The 19,057-nt window shown below is 43.0% G+C and overlaps 1 protein-coding gene across 4 annotated transcripts; it reads right to left on the minus strand.

Moving 5' to 3' along the window:
* Positions 1-1,762: 1,762 nt before the first annotated feature.
* On the minus strand, positions 1,763-16,180 carry NPM1 (nucleophosmin 1). 4 transcript variants are annotated; one of them, XM_074155526.1, is made up of 11 exons: positions 16,004-16,180; positions 15,313-15,392; positions 11,791-11,910; positions 10,898-10,991; positions 10,028-10,131; positions 9,454-9,515; positions 8,914-8,968; positions 7,566-7,652; positions 6,484-6,585; positions 4,031-4,105; positions 1,763-3,049 (listed from the first exon to the last, which is right to left on the minus strand). In XM_074155526.1, exons 1-11 carry the CDS (start codon positions 16,065-16,067, stop codon positions 3,011-3,013), a joined length of 882 nt encoding a protein of 293 aa, XP_074011627.1. In that variant the 5' UTR covers positions 16,068-16,180; the 3' UTR covers positions 1,763-3,010. The 4 variants fall into 4 exon arrangements, with proteins under 4 accessions (XP_074011627.1, XP_074011628.1, XP_074011629.1 ...); XM_074155527.1 differs by having other exon boundaries at positions 1,769-3,049; positions 6,484-6,578; positions 7,562-7,652; XM_074155528.1 differs by lacking the exon at positions 7,566-7,652 and having other exon boundaries at positions 1,769-3,049; positions 16,004-16,067.
* Positions 16,181-19,057: the final 2,877 nt, after the last annotated feature.

Below are 19,057 nucleotides of genomic sequence, written 5' to 3' on the forward strand. Positions count from 1 at the left end.
GAGGACAGTGCTGCTGCACACCCTGCTTGGTCCCTGAAAGGCTCTGTGGCCTTCCCCATGTCCTCTGCTGGGGAACATCACCCTGTACCTGCTCATTGTAAGGAATCAAACACCTATGGGAGGAAGCAAAACATGGGAAAAGCAAGGAACAGAAGGGTCTTGCAACAGGAAATGGAGCAAGGGGAGAAATTCATGGAGGAAGGAGAAAAGACAGCCACCTGGAGAGGTGTTTCATCACCCTGTAAAGGGAAGGAGAGTCATTTTCCCATGGCAAAACCTATATTTGCATCAATGCACTTGATTATGTACCTCCGCGTTCTCAAATAAGCCATCCTCAAGGACCAGGACCACACAATCCTCAACACAGGTATCAAAACTAATTTACACTTCATTGTAATCATGCCTTTACCATGGTAAAAAACATGTTTCATCTCTGCAGGAAGTCAACAACAGTACTTCAATAACCCCCATCTAGTATTTGGGGTCTTCTCTTCAACAGGTATTTTCACATCTGAGCTTAAACTAAGATTTTTGCATTCAGCCTTTGAGGCTGTGCTCAAAGAACTTGAAAAAGTGAAAGAACTGGCAGCTGCGGGTGGACATCCCAGAGGATATGGCTGGACAGCCCAGCAGCCCCACGGAGCAATCAGGTGGCCATTCCCAACAGGAGCAGAGTGTGTGGAGCAGGAAGGGGCAAGCTTTGCTGCTGGGAGGGATGGGGCAGACATCCACGCAGCCCGGAGTGGGGCAGGGGACAGCCACACTGACCCCTGCTCACAGCCGGAGCCGCTAACTGTCAGAACATAGGGCAAGGAAGGCAACCAAAGTTACCATTTTTATGCTGTGATGCAGATGCCTCACGATGCTTAATGGCAGCCTGAGAGATTTGACTTGCATTATACCCCCACACAGGAATACGTTTTCCTTTAGAAATGCCCATGCCGGCTCCATCCTCCTCCCCCTTCCAACCCTTCTGCCTAGCGTGGCTGCGCCCCACAGCCCCGCTTCCCCCAGTGACCTATAGGCACACGACACCCTGCCTTTTCTTACAAGTTTAATACTCTGCGTATTTTATTGGCTGGGTAGTCTCTCATTGAAATTACTGTACAATTTTCACTTGTTTCAGCCAAAATTGAGGGCAATTTTACTTAAATAAGCCTGTCTGTGCCATTAGCTCTATTTCACCAGGGAAATTTGCTCTCACTTGTGCATATGACATCATCTATTGACATAACCCCACCAAAACAGGCATTTCAAACCCTTATATTCTGCCATTTCACATGCTGCAATTATTCTCAAGCTTAAATGAATTTTTGACACTAAACTTGCACTGTGTTTTGCTTCTCTACCATGCACTTTGCTTAGCTTTGTTTTTCCAAAAACGAAATATTTGCTTCTGGAGACTTGTATTGATTTCCATTATGCCCATCATCTCAACTATAGAAACTAAGGTTTTTATACTAGCAAACCTTATAAAAGTATTTCCAGTGACAGTTTTAGAAATCAAATTATACATTCTGCTTCTAAAGCAACTTGGAAAAAAAAGAATATCCAGTAAAAACTAAGAGACCCCATGCCCAATTAGCACAACACAAAGGTTTTTACCATGTCCTGTGAAGGTAACTGCTGTAGAAGCTCAGCTGCGCAAGTGGGGAAAAAACCTCAACCTGGTAAAGCCTGCTTTAATGCCCTTCTGCTCTCAAATAAGTTTTTTCTGCTGTGAAAAATAGAAACCAGTTGCATTAATTGCCACACATAGCATAGGATTAAATCAGTTTAATAGTTACCATACAACTGCTTAAATGTTTAAAGTATTCTTTCTGTCTTCATACCATTACTGCAGTTACTACACATAGACACAGCATTCAAGCATTTGAAGTGATACAGCATTTAGACAAGAGCTTTGAGGGAGAATTCAGTGCCAGGCATGATATCCAATGTTTTCCCTCCCCATCATCTGAAAGAGCCCTTATACCTTGCCATTTCTACTTTATATGACAACCAAGAATGATCCAAAATTTTGTTTTAACTCAGCCTCTTAGTCTCATTCATATGCGATAATCAGAAAAATCCCAGGGAACCGTGATAGGACCACCTGTCCCCTCTGAGCTTTTGGGATTTGGAGATTAGCTCCTCATCATTCCCAGGAATTTATCCACTGGCACTGATCTCCCTCAGTGAGCTCTCCAGGCACACCCTTCAGCGTTCAAGCGAATTCTCTTCTCCGCAAAACCCTCACAGGAGTCATTAGGCAAGACTGTAGCCCCTCAGATGGAACAGCACAGCCAGCAATTCCCAAATCAAAAGTATTACATTTTACAAGCAGAGTCACAAGCCCTACAAACTCAGTTGTTAAGAGAGAAACCATAAACCAAAGAGCAGTGAAGCAGGTCAGAAATCGAGATGCAGGAAAGGCTGTTTTAGGCAATTATATAATTAGTGGTCACTTCCAGAAAAGAATAAAGCCCCGCTTACCACTTAAGTCTTCTCACCAATCATCTGCTCCATAGCTGTAAAGCTCATGGAATTGGGACTAAAGTTGACAACATAAATGAAACTATCTGATGTGTGCTTGGTAAAGAGAAGTGGCTAAAATACTTAGCAGTAGCTCCTATGAGAACTTTAAAGCCCCATTATCTTCCGGGTTCAGTATGCAGATCTGCCCCCAACCCATAGAAAAAAGAAACGATAGTACTTTATTAAAATACTAAATTTTATTTTTTTTCCACGTACATTTAGTCTCCCCACCATTTCCATTTGTCTGACCACCATCACCACCATGCCTTATCAAAACATTCCATACATACTTAAAATGAAGCTGAGGGTGGAGTCCCATCTTTAAAAACTAAACAGGCATTTTGGACAACACATTCTTGGCAAGGTAATCTGGATGACATTTATCAGACATGGTAGGGAAAGCTCTTTCAGCATTTGTAAAAAGGACAGCCAAATAATGGTTACAGAAGTAAGACTGCAGATTTTAATGAACTGTTTAAACTGTTTTCTTTTCTTACAGAGTCTGTCTCCACTGCCAGAGAGCTTGAATGACCTGGAAGTGTACACAAAAAGTTAGAAATTGAAATCCATTTTTCTAATTATTTTCAGTTTACTATCTCCACTTACTCCACAAAATATTGACATTAAATTACAACAACAAAGAAAAAAAGGCATTTCTTTCAGACAAAATCAAATCAAAAGCAAGACATTAGATCCTTCTGCTAGAAGACTTATTCACTGTAAGTCACAATAGTAAGAATTCAGTGAAGGTAAGCAAGAGGATGGGTGTGGACCAGCCAGGCAAATATTGGCTGAACTCTGCCTACCCTGGCTAATGTCAGACCAACTCCAGTAGCTGAGGCTAACTGCTTTTGAACATTCTTTCAAGAACATATCAATTTGTCTATCAGACAAGTTTACTCTGAACCACCGAAGGAAGCAGGAAAGCTAAGGAATTCTGTCACTGGAAGAAAGTTTTAACTTACAGGAATTTTGATAGGGAAATCTAAGACACATTTTAGCCTAGTTTATGTCGAATAATAACTAATTCAGAAACTTGCTTCCTGATACCACCTTTTGGCTTGCCCTCTTGTAAGAGTTCAGTTGATTTTGGGAGAAAATGTAGCATGAAAGCCATAATCTCAATCACAAAACAGTTCCCCCTCCCAGACACCCTCCCCAACAAAAGGCTGAACAGCAGACTGGCCTAGGTGGCCAAATTCAGCAGCAAGGAAAACCACAGCTCATTTCCTTAGCCAATATGGTGCCAAAAGGAAAATTCTGTGGGTTTAGTAAGCAAGAGATAATTTACCAACCGTATAAAAGCTGGAAAAATGTAATAAAATATTAGCTTTCCCATCTTAGCCAACTAAACCCTTAAAACCATTCCCATTTATTTAATTTGAAGTATTGTTCGTGGTTTGTAACCCTTTGAAACAGTCCCAAGCTTGTAAAGATTAAGAAGTAGAAAAGAATCCCTAAGTCAGGTTATAAAAGTTTTTGGACCTTATCAAGTTCCAATAAATTCAGTTACCTTCTGGTCCTCCGTTCTGAAGCAATTCTTAACATAGTTGGCAAATTTGGGTTCCAGCTTAGGAAGGGAAGAACCCTATTTTGGAAAAAAGCAAGCTTTAGTGTATGCAGGTCATTTAATGACTCCAATAAATAACTTAATAAGCTTAAACCCTTAGCAATACACATGGAACTTTACTGAACTTACTTTGCAACATCCCAAACCAATCTGCTTTAAAACTATTTTTAAAAGTTTGCTTCTCTACAGTACCCAGGTATTTCTCACAGAAGTGCCTACACACCAAAATAGCTGTACAAGCATCTTTGCTCATGTTCAAAAACACAACCACAAGCACTCATCACTTAAGATAACTCTTGTTTGTAGTCAACATTAGTCAACATTCTGCTATTCAGATACCAGAACTAATTCCATATTTATGGATTCTTACTACAGCACGCAGCTTGAGACATTACTATCCTTCACAGGTAGGTTTTTCACTTCAGCTCTCTACAGCAAAAAATTCACTGCTCTCCCACCTACCCTTTAAAACTCATTCTAGTACATTAGATCTAGGAATTTTAAGAACTGTTTTAGAGATGTTTGCTTGAATAAATGAAATGGCATTTGTACATACTCAAATATACAAAGCGGATTCAGTAATTAATCCATCTAAGTTTATCTTCACGCCTTCTATCTCCAGGCAAAATAATACAGTACGCTATTTTAAGATACACCGATTTACTTTCGTAATATTTTTCTCATTTTTCAGGTACATCAGTTGAAATGTACCTAGCCAATTATGACAGTACACTTAGCTGCTACTCAGCACATTGCAGAAGACAGCAATTTTATGTTCAAAGGAAACAAAGCCACATCAGGAATACTTGAAACTGCAATACTGCAACCAAAAAGCTTGGGTTTGAACAATGTCTTGCCCCTGGATTCTGTCAAGCAGTGATGCTTTTCTATCAGCCTGCTGACATCTACTTACTACACAATATAGCAGCTCAACTTTTTAAATATGGTAACCTGCTGCTGTCAGCTAGAAGTGCTATTGTATATGGCAACACACAAACCTTTTGCCTTACTCAGGTATGCTCTAGCACCATCTTGGCAAACATTAAATTAAGGTGTCTGCTATTGCTTCTACATATTTGTGCTTACATAGCATTTTGCAGTAAAAATTATTCAGCAACAGAAAGTATATTCCAAAGCTGCTTGCCAGTTACCTGGTCTGCATGCTCCCCTCCATAAGGACATCCCTCTACTGTGAGCAGCTCAGCCATTTCTGCTGACACTGCCAAAAGTTGACTGTGGCTCCTCTGAGTCATGCAAAAAAACCAGCCTACCACCCACTAGACCAAAGAGGTCAGTCTGACCTAGCACAATCACACCATCCACCACTGTCAGGTTTGCAATTTAGTGATATGCATTTCAGTCCTGATCACAACTTGTCATTGCTCACTCTGCGTCCACTCTATATTGAAACACTTATTGCCTTATTTTGCATTCCTGGGACAAAACTGCCTCAAAACATCAAGAATCCAGGCAGAAGATATTCCTAATTCTTTAGATGACTAGGGAAAAGTTTATCATCTCAGACCAAACTAAAAAAACGCAGAATTCTTCATAGCATCTACATAAGCATAGGCTTTAGCCAAAAATAAGTCTCCAATAAAAAATCTGGTTCAGTCATAAATGAGCATATTATCCATAAGCACCCTCCTGAGATAGAAAAGTAAAACCAGAACTGTCATCACCTAGATGTCATGTCCTCACTACCACCTATTCTGCAGTAGAGGTGTGTAGTGAATCCGCACCCCAGCTAGCACAAAGGTTTCCAAACTTAGCTAAGGGGCAAAGAATTGCTATTATTGGCTACACTTTTACCCAGCCTAACTAAACCGCCATTTTCTTTTTTATATTTAAATACCAGCAAAGAAGAATACTCATATGCATAACCATGAATTGCTAGTCAAAGCTGATAGCAACCAAGAGTGACTGCTCTGTCACCTTCAAAGATGAAACATCCACTGCAGAGACACTCAATTAACCCCAGATCTCTATTTCAGAAAGCAAATGCTTCCAGGTCTTCATTGAGTCATTAATGCATATCACAAGCAGCTATCTCCCCCTTCTGGAAATTATAAAGCATTACAAGCATCTGGATATCTAAGTTGGATACTGCTTTAATACCAAGTAATGCCAAGCATGTGAAGAACTCTGCTTTACTCTAGTTGCCTACCAAAATGCGTACACTAGTTAAAACAACTATTTTAACTGAGGCAGTTCACTAACAAATACCAAATTACTATTAATGACTACTGGAAGAATACAAAAACAAAGTGTTTCTCATGAGTAGAGAGATTTCTTTTTGGCCCAGTTTTGTTTCTCTGAGCTTCAACAGCAACATGCTCTGGCAACAGCACAGCAATCAGTGACATGGAACCATTTCTTAAATTCCAAAAACTCACCTTATCTATGGATGCTTGCATTTTTGCTTTAATCTCCTCTAACGACAGAGGGACTTTTGGTGTTTTTGGAGTTAGAGATTTATCCTTCTTGGAATCTGGAGTCTGAAAATTATTAATTTCATTAGGAACTCGCATATACATAAAGCTGCTTAATATACAACAGCAAGTTTTCTAAAAACAAGAATGCTAAAACCTACTGTAGAATTTATACAGAATAAAAGAGCTATCACATAGATACTTCACATAGTTTCCAAAAAGTCACAGAAGTTAGATCTTATTTAACACATTCCCGAGACAAGGAAAAGAACATTTAAGTTTGAAGTTACTATAGTTACCGATATGTTAGTATCTTATGTATCTACACGTAAGTACTACTATCTGTATTTTAGCATCTACATACAGTTAGTATCTTATACTTCTGGGCCAGATCTTTCTCCCAAGAGAAATGAAAGTGAAAATACCCAAACATTCAGTGATTTAGTTTACTCCACAACTGCAGCCAGATTAGGTCATGCTTTAAAAGGCACACACGTGCACTGCTTTTCAGATGCTATCCTGCCATCTATCCCACATTAACTTCTGTATCAACTTCTCCCGGCATGCGTGTTCAAGTACATGGAAGGAAAAGCTGCAAAAGAAGCTTGGCAACTAGAACGTAACTGAACAAGAAAACTCTTAGTTCTCAAATGGATCGGTTAAGTGAGAATTCCTTATTGGCAGCAGCCTCCTGTAGTACTGCAGTGGCAGAGTTGGCACTTGTACCCTTGCACAAGCAGCTACGCAAAAAAATTACTTCTATTTTTAACCATTGGATCATCAATACTCACAAGGGACAGCATGTCTGATTTTGAATCTTGGTCGTTGTAGTTACATATTGATCACAAAAGAGTTTCACATGAGAACACAAAGCAATGAACAGTATGCTACATGCATACTGCAGCATGCATACCCCCAGCATGCTTCATATTAAGATTCAAAAACCTAACTTAACAGTTAGTACACTACTTAAAGTTACTGTTAGGCAAGAAAATTAGCTTCCACACTAGAATAAGCATTTCTTTTACTCATTTGTCTTCACTCACTTTTGATTTAGATGCTGGTGTGGACGGCTTAGAGTCTTTTCCATTTTGCTTTGCTTTCTGCATATTTTTTCCTGAAACAGGAACAGGCTGAAAAGAAAACATTTAAGTTCATTTGCCATGAAAATGAGAGAAAAAAAACAAACCAAAACCAAACACAACCATTACCTCTTTTTTGGCATTTCATACAGAAATATTATCCGGGATGTGTGTGAGCAATGCCACATGTATGTTTAAGAATTGGATTCTTATATTCCTATATAAATCAAGGGACCATTTTGTTCAACCACACTAGATTTGATCAGAGTGCAGGAAATCTGCAGTTCAGTTTGTCTTTATCAGGCCTTAAATTATTGTGCACTATCACTTATAGAAATTCATTAGGACAGAGCAGCATATAGTCAAGTAAAACATTAAACATTTGTTTCTAAACAACACATATGTAACTATAAATTCAAGCCACATTACTCGAGTTAAAAAAAATTACTACCTTCCACCTCTGCAGTTGCCAAGTTGTCTTATATTTTATTTTACCACCAGATGGCACTAAAGGGCTGATGTGATTTCACATTCAAGCATTCAGCTGCCTGAAGTGAACCCTCTCCCAACAGGCTCACACATTTAGATCCTGATTTTATTCCAAGTTAGGTTGCTAAAGAGACCTTTTTCACAGCATGCAGAACTGAGAACCCACGTCTTTGAGCAGGATTTTGCTTGCTGTACGCTACACGAGATCATACCAGTCTTACAACTGTACAAATGCGTATGTATGCTGTTAAGAACCCAGACGCCCCTCTGCAACATGGACTGGATGCACATTCACACTGTGTTCACTTCAGTTCACACTGAAGCATTCTAATGTCCTATTATAATTTCTTTATACAGACTAAGCTAAATCAAAAGCATCCTATTCACATGTTCTAAATAGCTGTGCTTAAACTCATTGATTTAAGGGACTACCTGCCCTATTGCTGTCATCCCTTGTACTCCTCTCTAGTCCTTTATAAAACAGAATATTGAGCCAAGAGGGCACTTCAATTAGCTTCTGCACTACAATAAACGCAGAGTTCAAACCTAAGCAGCTATCTCACTTACATAAACAGCTTCCCCTCGCTTCTGCTTCAGGGGTCTTAATGTAAATCCCCAAAGATGACTCAAAATTAGGCCAGTTAATTAATACCTATTAATAAGTAAAGAGGTGTTAGCACTTGTTCCCCATCTGAATAAACTCAGATGCAGATATTAAGTCCATCTGATGTTATCACTCACTTTCTCTCAAGTTCATTAAACAGGCTGTTCAATCTTTCATGGGTGAAGAGGGTCACAATGTGTTTGTGTACATGCCACTTACTTTCTTCATTGGTGTTTTCATTTCTTCCTCATCATCCTCTAAGTCATCCTCATCCCTACAATTAGAAAGGTCACAACTCAAGATTCACACCCACAGCTTTAACCACATTAATAATTAGTCTTCTCCCTCCCAATAAAATGTTTTATTCATGAAGGAAGCAAGTCATCTTCCGAAGTCTACCTTACACCTTGTTTAACACATGGCAAGGTGTTAGGTGAAATACTCTAAAGTTTACTAAAGTTAAATGTCCTCCCTTCTGCTTTAATACTGAAGCCATGTGTCTTAGGATTTCCACTACTATTAAAAAGAAACTCTACGTTTATTAGAAGTTAGTAACATGAAACTAAATTTTATAACCCGGTATGACAGATCTGCATAACACTAATTTAGATCGCACTGCAGAGATAGGCATAATTACCACAAGTTTTTCTTGTAGCCAAGATAAAGTAGCTCATTCACTTAACATCCAGTTATGTCACACAATTCACATTCTGGAAGTTTACCCCTTATTTCAAAACACATCAAAACAAGAATACATACTCATCATCGTCCTCATCATCTTCATCATCGTCCTCATCATCTTCTGACAATTTTGGTTTTTTCTAAAAGAAAGATCAAGTATGCTGTCAATACCACTTTGTCTTTAATAAACAGCAGTTTTGGTTCAAAACAATTTGTGGGATAATGACAAGGCTATCTTTCATCAATTTAAAATCAACAAGTTACAGTTGACAAGTCAAAAGCTATTGACAGATTTACAGCACACCCTGAGCACGTACGAACCTTTCCTTCCACACTACAAAGCTTCAACAGCATTTAACACTTGCAGTACGCTGATGATTATACTAGAATCTGCACACACTCAGCTACTGTAGTGGAAAAAGCTCCCACATAGAAGTAGCCTTCATGTTAGTCCCTCCAGCAAAGCTTTGGAAACTACCTGTACTTAACTACTCTTCTGTAATTTAGTATTTGTCAAGAATCCTTCCACACTGTCAAGAGACCACATATTAACTAAATCATCACAAGCCATCTAACTGCTTAGTCCTAGAGGCAACATTAACACCAAACCCAAAAAAAAATCTGCAGGCAAGCTGACAAAGTATATACGTACCTGTGGTGTTTTAGCTCCTCCTCCACTCGCTGGTCTCTTTGTTGAAGTGTTCACAATTTTTGTATCATCCTCCTCATCGTCTGATTCTGGTTCTTCCTCTAATGCTGATAAAATGATGGCAATGTGTAAAAAATCCACCTTATTTAACAATATTTTAAACAAGATTGCTAGTGAGAAGCAAAGAGAAAAGTATCACCTGCACCTAAACAGGAAAGGTCTTGCTGAGGTGTGCTGAAATGATAGGAGGAAGCTTCCCTTTATCAGTCTAACCACTGAGATCAGAAACTTTTCCAGTAGACTGTATGCACATACTACTACACTGACATCCAAAATGAGTGAATAACCATCCATACACTGACCTGTGATACTCCTTATAGAAAAGAAGCCATAGAAAGTCAAGAATGAAATTTTCCTTCATTTCTAAGGAGACTCATTTAAGAAAACTTTGAGAGAGAAAGATCAGTCTCAAAAACAATTCTACAAAGAAGACTAGTCATGGCTTAGTTTGTAGTGCAAACTCAAAGCTATTTCATGGGCAGTCTTCTCACTCACAACTGATAAGCAGTTGATAAGCTTTCTGCTGTGAGACACTAACACCAGGAAACAATCACCCATTTTTAACGTGAGAAATGAGAACTTTGCAAGGCTAACTTCCCTTACCCATCCAAAACAGAGGCAAAAAAAGGTCTGCAAGCATTTCTCTGAACTCCTTTGACCTACAGTCACCTCACGCCTTCAAGGACAGCGAATTAAAGATTCAGAGGGTCAGTATTAGAGAAAATACTGCTTGAGATACCAGATACATCATTAAAGTCCTGTTGGTGTTGACAGGCAGCAAGATCACAGATTAGTAACCAGAGTAACACATACCTACAAGATGTTGACCACTGACATAAACGGGCCCTGAACCACATTTCAACCTCAAGACCACCGGCGGCGTGATCTCGAAGCCACCTAATGAAACCTAAGGGAAAAAGGATTGTTATTTATTCAAATTTTAAAGGCAAAGCGTGCTTAACAAGAAATCCATTCAAATGAAACCAAGAGCACCAACATCTGTAGACTCCAAAGCTAATACAGTTATTTCAAGTTTCCATTCGACACAATATTCCAGAGGTATTTAGAGTCAAATCAGGGTCAGTAAGCCACAAGACGGTTTACTACTACACTTTCATTGCTTATTGTAATTAAACCACAATTTTCAAAGCCAGACCAATCCACAAATCTGTTACTACTCCTCTTGGCAGCAATACCAATCTGAGCATTCTCCATCACAGCATTGTGCAATTTCACTTACACAACACTGATTCAAATTACATTCACGATGGCAGGAACAACAACGAGGGTGCCTTTTCATCAAGAAAGGGTAGCAGTCACCTTTAAAATCTCCTAAGAGCCTGGGACCTGCAGAAAAACTAGATTTTCTCATCCCAGGCTCAAAGAAAGCAACACAGGCTATAGATTGCATCTGCTTGCAAACGCACATTTGTATACATAGAGACAACATGCATAATTACCATCATTTCTTTAAAAACTTGTAATCTGAACAAGTCTATCACCTCCAGATGACCAGAGTAAATCTACTAGGCCAAAAAACCACCTTCATATTTAGCTTGTATTTGCTACATATGCCAAAACTGGCACCTGTCTGAACCCAACCACCACTATGCAATTGCACTAAATTCAGTCAATAAAACCTTTTCTAACTTGTCTTTCTCACCTGAGACCCAATTTATAGTAGTTTTCCAAGTTCCTGTACCTACCGTAGGCTGCACTGACATTTTCAGAGATGCCAGTGCTACTTTAATGGGGTTGCCTTCATAGTCCAATGCTTCTGCTTCTACAACGTGTAATTCGTCTTTGGCTGCAGCCCCTAAAGTAACCTGTGAAGTAAAGAACAGTGCACATTCTGAGCATCATCCCAAATATTGCCACACTACACACTTTTTGCTGTAAGTTCAATGAGGATTTAAAGTTTTAACAACTGCTCAGTTTGGTACTGTCAATTTATGCATACGCTTTCTGCATTAATTCACCAAAGCCTGAGAGCTGCTGTCCCAGAGCCATTTCAAAACTCAAGTGCCTGGATTCCTTACACTAAGTCTGGCACTTTCTAAAGATTCAAAAATCATAACTGCAGGGAGGGCAAATGAGTGACAGACATGGGACAGGCCTGAAATTCCAGTTCTCTGAACCTCTAGCAACTGAGTCAGGATTACCATGCAAGAGATGTTAAAATCCAGAATGCAAGTACTACAATTATTCCCAAGACACATGAACAAGGCTCTTTTCTTTGCCAATGCCCATATAAAGGGAACATGTGGGTGTAAACACTTCAAGCAGATGAATGCAACCCAAATTTCCCTTCTCCAAGAGCTGGGTTTAAGCAGGCTCTAATGACCCAGACAAGATGTATCAGTTTGAGAAAGAGCATATAGGATTCACTACTCCTGGTAAGTTTTGTTACTGTGAGTTTGAAGAGGTGAATTTGCTGCTCTGATCTCACCTCTCAAATGGGGTAGCAGCAACACTGAATCATTCAGCTGGTGGGACTACCCACCAGGAGTAGTGGGTAGTTTTAAGAGCATTTAAGAGCATGCCCTTCATTCCCAGTTACTCCTATCATGTGCACCAGTTCAAGCACACCTGCAGCACTTATTTACTGAGCATCTGGAAAGTATCCATTCATGCGCTTTAATTTCTACACTGAAGGAATGCACACTGGCAATAAATAGGTAATGAAGCTGTGACCATTCCTTTTCATGTTCTCAGCTATCATTAAGACACCTACACAAACTCTCATGCCACTTTCTACCTCTACATGCATCAATCCTCCTCCCTTTTCACTTTTATCCTTTTGTCTCTCCACTTCTTTCTGTACCTCATACCCAAGTCCATCACCACAGTTGCATCTTAACTGAGAGAGGTCAGTCAGTCTTTATACATCTAGCCTTTTATCAGGTGCACAGATCAGCCACCAGGTATTTGCTACCTTCTTCCATCAGCTCATCCCTCTGCTTGCCAAGGCATTTTCTGTTTTCATTATGTCCAAAACCTTCCAAGCCTCTCAGACTTCTCCAGTTTGTCATTTGTATTTCAACCCCCATTTCTTCTGCATATCATCTTTTATCTTTAAAAATGCAGGTTATTGAATTAAGACTTTTTTCCCCACAACCCCAAAAACTAAGTACTGTTATACATCCAGTCTACTTCATCCCCCCTGAAGAGTGCACAGCACCAGAAGAGATGCTACAGGTAATTTTCCAAACATGGGATCCTTGGATAAAGCCATACAACTCAAATATCACTCAGTGACTAATTTCATTCTGCCTGACAAACATTCAGATATAAGAACGATCTGCATGAATCTGTCCTTTACATACTTTACTGTTATATTCTTCCCTCAAAACAAAGTCTAATTAAGAACAAATTAGTAATTGTCAAGTCCAGGCTGTAGTTTTCATAATGTGCAAGGACTGAAGACGTATGATTCACAAAGCTGTAATGCCTATATTAAATTGTTTAAGTACTACTGCGAATAGCTTTGGAGAGCATTATTATGCAAGTCTCCTGTAGGAAGCAACTTTGCTGTAGGAAGTAATCTACAATTATAACTTACATTTCCAAGTGTCATGAAGGAATCTTTGTATTTAAATAAACACAGTAATAATCCATAAAGTAAAGAGATGCTACAACTCTTGATATTCCTTTCCTGTAAAGTTGTGGCATATTATCTTTTTGCTAACCAAAAAGATATGTTTATCTTTTGGTATAATTTGTTTTGCTCAGCCCAAAACACAAGCCTTGAAATACTGTGTCTTACTTGCTGTGGCAGCAGAAAGATTCAAGGACATATCTAAGTACTCTCAAGTGTACAGATCCTTATTTCCAGGAGTATCCTGCTCAAAGAGTCTGTTAGATAATTATCTGAATGAAAGACAGCATTTCCCAGCTACATCCTTAGAGAGGGCAGCACTAAGGACAATAAATCAAAACATAACCCCTCCCCCATTTAGAATTTCTTCTGGGCTGCTTCTGGGAAAAAAAAAAGCACTTAAATTATGTTTGGGAATATACAGAAAAGCTTTCCAAAATAAAGTTTCTAATAAAGTCTACTAAAATGTATCCATACATGATTGTTACAAACCCATTCTCCCCCCCGTGCTCCTGCAGCATCTGAACTATTGCATTAGAGATATCAGCACGTATATTCTAGCCTTCAGTTCCATTTAGTGTATCTTCACTAACCTACTGTGAATTCATTTTCAAGCTTTTGTAGACTTGTATTGCTTGCTGTAAACAACAGAACATCAGTAGCTATTTTATTTTCCAATAGAGTAACTGTGTCCAGACACAGTATGCCCCACTCTGAGCAAGGGCTTATTATTTAATAGAGTCAGATAAAAGCACTTACCACTGGGAAAAAAAATAAAAAAACCAAACAAGTTTAAGGAGATAGGAGGGAAGGGGTGCCATCCAGAGGGACCTGGACAGGCTTGAGAAGCGGGCCCATGCAAACCTCATGAAGCTCAACCAAACCAAGAAGGCACAAATACAGGTTGGGCAGAGAATGGCTGGAGAGCAGCCCTAAGGAGGACTTGGGAGTGCTCATGGATGAGAAGTTCAACACGAGCCAGCAATGCATGCTGGCAGACCAGAAAGCCAACCGCATCCTGGGCTGCATCAAAAGCAGCATGTCCAGCAGGGCGAGGGAGGTGATTCTGCCCCTCTACTGTGCTCTGGTGAGACCCCACCTGGAGTACTGAGTCTTTAACACAGGAAGGACACAGACCTGTTGGAATGGGTTGGAGGGCCACAAAAATGATCTGCGGGCTGGAGCATCTCTCCTATTAAAACAGGCTGAGAGAGTTGGGGTTGTTCAGCCTGGAGAGGCTCCAGGGAGACCTTATAATGGCCTTCCAGGACCTGAAGGGGGCTACAGGAGAGATGGGGAGGGACTCTTTATCAGGGACTGTCACGATAGGACAAGGGGGAATGGTTTTAAACTGAAAGAGAGGAGATTTAGATCAGATACTAGAAAAATTCTTTACTGTGAGGGTGATGAGACACTGGCCCAGGTTGCCCAGAGAAGCTGTGGATGTCCCAATCCTGGAAGTGTTTAAGACCAGGCTGGATGGGGCTTTGAGCAACCTGGTTCATTGGAACTCGATGATCTTTAAGGTCCCTTCCAACTCTAACCATTCTTTGATTCTATGCTAAAAAACACCTCTCACAACATCGCACACTACTTAAAAATAAAAACTTAAAAATGAAACAATACTTGCCGTTCTGAGCGACAATTGATGCTCGTTTTCTTCATCATCTACTTTGAACTGATATTCCTTATCTGCTTTAAGCTCACAGCCTGCAAAAAGACCATTAAATTATAAGCTTGCTATTATTCTTTTTTTTTTTTAAGTTAAAAACTTGCACAGAAAAGCAACAGCACCGCGGGCACGCCAGAGAAACACGTGGGGCGGGGAAACCCCCTGCCGAGCCCGCGGCCTACCGCCGACCGCGCAGCTCCTCGCCCGCTCCTCTCAAGCCCATCCGCCACCAGACCATCCACCTCCAGCCTTCTCCGCACTGCCCGGGGGAAGGGAAATGCCCAGCGTCGGCGGCCGGGCCTCCCCCGGCCCGCCACCCCCACCACGTGCTCCGCCTCCCGCCGTGCTGCCATGTGCTCCGCGTCCGCCCGCCCGCTCCGCGCGCGCCCGCCCGCCTCCCTTAGAAACGGACGGGCGGGCGCGGGGAACAAAAGCGGGCCGCACCGCCGCCACGTGCCAGCAGCGCGCCACGTGGGGAAGCGCGCGGCGGTAAGGGCCGCGGCCTCCGCGCGCCCCCCCTCACACCGAGGCCCTTCCCGCCCCGCTGAGGCGCGGCGCCAGGCCGCGGACCCCCACACCGGCCCCGCCGCCTCTCGCTGGGCCCTGCGGCCTGCGAAGGGGGGCCGGCAGGGGAGCGGCGATCCGTTACCGAAGAGGAAGGTCTGTGGGCGCAGGGGCCCCATGCTCTCCATGTCCATAGCGCTGTCCTCCATCGTTCGGGCCTGCGGGGGAGAGCGGCGGGGCAGCAGAACACAGTGCAGCGTGGCGGGCGGACACGCACTAAAGGAAGCCCCGCGCCTGGCCGCCCCCCAGATATAGCCCGCCCGCTCTCGCGAGACCTACGACACCTGGCCACGCCCCCTCGCCCCCCGTCGCCGCGCATGCGCCGCCCCGCCCCGGCGCTCTCACGCGGAGGATTGAGGGGTGGGCGGGTGGGGAGCGGAGGGGGTGGCGAGTGTAGCTTGCGCGGAGCTGCCTGTGCGCGCGGGGCCGCTGAGGTGATCGTGAAGTGGAGGGGGCCCCGGCCGGACGGGACGGGACGGGACGGGACGGAGCGCAACGCAACGCAGTGCCCGCAGGGGGGCCCTTCCCTCAGGCGTGGGGCCGGCGTGGCCTCGCCGGGACAGGGCGGTGAGCGCCGCCCAGGCAGGTGCCCGCTACAGCCTGAAGGGAGCGGCCGGGCGGCGGTGTGAAATGGCTGTCCGCCGGCGGGAAGGGCCCGACGCCCCGGGGTGCTGGGGCCCGCCGCTCTCCTCAGGTGCCTGCCTGACTGCCCTTCGCGGGAGGGGGCTGGACACCCTGCCCGGGCAGCCTCCCTCAGGAGTGCCTGTGGCCAGCATGGCTCCGGGGCCTCGCTGAGGTAGCAAAGAACCAAAAGGCTTCATGTTGTGGCCAAAGTGACAAACCCCACTGTGGAGCAGGGTGCATAAGCACAGCCTCGGGCTGCCAGACCTGAGAACAGAGCTTGAGCAAGGCGAGGAGCTGCATCTGCCCATGCTGCTCTATGCAGAGGAAGGCCCTGGTGTAGAGGCCCCTCCATGCAGAAGAAGGCCCTGTTGCAGTGAGACATACTCTCTCTATTCTTCTATTGTGGGTGCCGTGAGCTGACAGCTCCTTTCACCTTTGATTTTAAAAAAAAAAACCAAAAAAAAGCAGCCCCTTTTCCTGTCTTCTTACCTGTTAGGATGAGCTGCCATTACGGTTACTGCTCCCTGTGCCGCCAGGTGCTCCGGACCAAGGAGCGACAATACTTTGGGAACCCCTTTTCAGCTGGTATGTGACAGGACTGAACTGCTCCATGTGAATTGGCATGTGGGGACAGCTGTGTGTCATAACACAAAAAAACAAGTAATTTTTGTTTGTATTGGGAGCCACAAGCTCTGAAAACACTGGCTTGTGCATCACCACAGATACTCCATCACTGGTCTGCCCACCTTTGAGTTGCCGTTCCAGGCTGTCCTCGTGTCCAGGGGCTGAACTGTAAAAGTTGGATGTGCTGGGTGCTGTAAATCAGCTGGTCTCAAAAATTACAATTACTTGAACGCCCACTCTTCAAAAATAAAAGTACACAGCCTCTTGGTGCTCGTGGCTTGCTGCTAATTTGAAATGTGTGGTTTGTATTCATAGTAGCTGCATTCATACTCATAAAGTAAAAAATTCTGTTGCTGATAATGAGACAAACTGGAACAAAAAAGAACCAACGCAGTGGTAAAATGAATCCTGCCTGTCAAAACGTGGCATTCTCCTTCTTTCTCGCTCTCCCACGAAGCTCACCTCTTCAAAAAACAGAAAATAGGGTTCCACGGTACATATGTACCAGCTTCTATTCAAATGTAAAGTCTCCTATTTGCAATATAACAATTATTTTTCCAAATCGGAGGTCACCTGAGCCATGGGTTCGCCAGCATACATCCCCCTACGATCCTGTTAACATGAAAGCAGGTCGTCTGCCGAGGAGTGGTTGAGTGGGTCGCCACAGGCTGACTAAAATACAGTTCACATAGAATCGACCGGTGTGTGAGAACAAGGCATAGGAACAAAGAGTAGAGCAGCTGGGTGAGGACGGGGGGTTTGGGCTGTCCTCTTCCAGAGTCACAGGGTGATTTTGCCTGGTCCGGCACCCCGCTCACTGTGACACTGACACCGGTGACACTGCCAGGGCCCTGTCCCCGCAGTTTGTCTGGGCCAGTTTGCCACAGCAGCGCAGTAACTAACCGGTACTAATTACAGCTGATTTGGAAATGCTGATACAGGTTAAAATTAATGGTTGGTTGTTTTTTCCTATTTCTCTTCTCATCTTCCTATCAACTTTTCTCTTTGCTTCAATGTAAGGTAACACACTTGTAGCATGTGACAAGAGTATTTAAGCAAAACCAGAAAAACTAACAATTTTTTTTTTCTTCCTTTGTACCCTATAGGAGAGACATGGTTAATTTGCAGCCTGTGCACCACTTGTACTTATAGAAATAACACCTTGATGGACATCAAAGTCAGAAAAGAGGAGAGCAGGGCAATCACTTCACCATCAGGAACCACCTTCCCGTTTACTTCACTTAAAATCTCTCTAGGAAACCAGGGAAGGAACAGTGTTTATTTCATTTCCTAACCTTTGGGTTGGTTCATTTTTTATTATCTTTAAGAAGTAATTACTTCTTCAGGTGGCCTTTGAAGTGGGAAGCGCGGCAGTCTGGCAATGAGAAGACAGGCACGGGGAGGGGCGAAGTGGCAGAGGTGGGGAAGCCAGCGAGTGCGGCGGCTGGTGTCATCGGCAGAAGAACGGTGGCACTAGCGGATCGGACATCTCAGCCAGGAGGAGCTGTACAGATGCAGATAAGACATTTGTTTGATTTGGCTTGAAAATGGGAACTAGTACCAAAATTTAAAATGAAGTGTTGGCATCACCCCAGTGACAGACAGGCTGGAGCAGGAAGGTGAATGGTAACAGTGAAAGAGGCAGCAGCTGCTTGCACGTACATTTTCCAGGCATAACGCCCACAGGAGTATGTGGCTACTGGTCAAACCCACCCAAAAACCTGCCCAGGCGTCACCCAGCAGCTCCCGGAGCAGGCTGCCGTCACAGAAGTCCACCCAGCGCTGTCGAGGGGGAATGGTGCAGCCACAGCGTGTTCCTGTGCGGACTGAGTCGCTTTTAATTCAATTACTGTCTTCCATTACTGAGGAAATAAATGTGGGAGGAAACAAA

The sequence above is a fragment of the Numenius arquata genome, chromosome 11 (genome assembly GCF_964106895.1).
Source record: "Numenius arquata chromosome 11, bNumArq3.hap1.1, whole genome shotgun sequence".
NCBI classification, from domain to species: Eukaryota; Metazoa; Chordata; class Aves; order Charadriiformes; family Scolopacidae; genus Numenius; species Numenius arquata.

Excerpts from the sequence above, each read along its gene's own strand:
- NPM1 (XM_074155526.1), bottom strand. The coding sequence starts at position 16,067 with ATGGAGGACAGCGCTATGGACATGGAGAGCATGGGGCCCCTGCGCCCA. Across the intron at positions 10,132-10,897 it reads CAGTGGTCAACATCTTGTAG|CATTAGAGGAAGAACCAGAA; the intron begins GTATGTGTTACT and ends TCATTTTATCAG. Across the intron at positions 3,050-4,030 it reads TCAGAACGGAGGACCAGAAG|GTCATTCAAGCTCTCTGGCA; the intron begins GTAACTGAATTT and ends GTACACTTCCAG.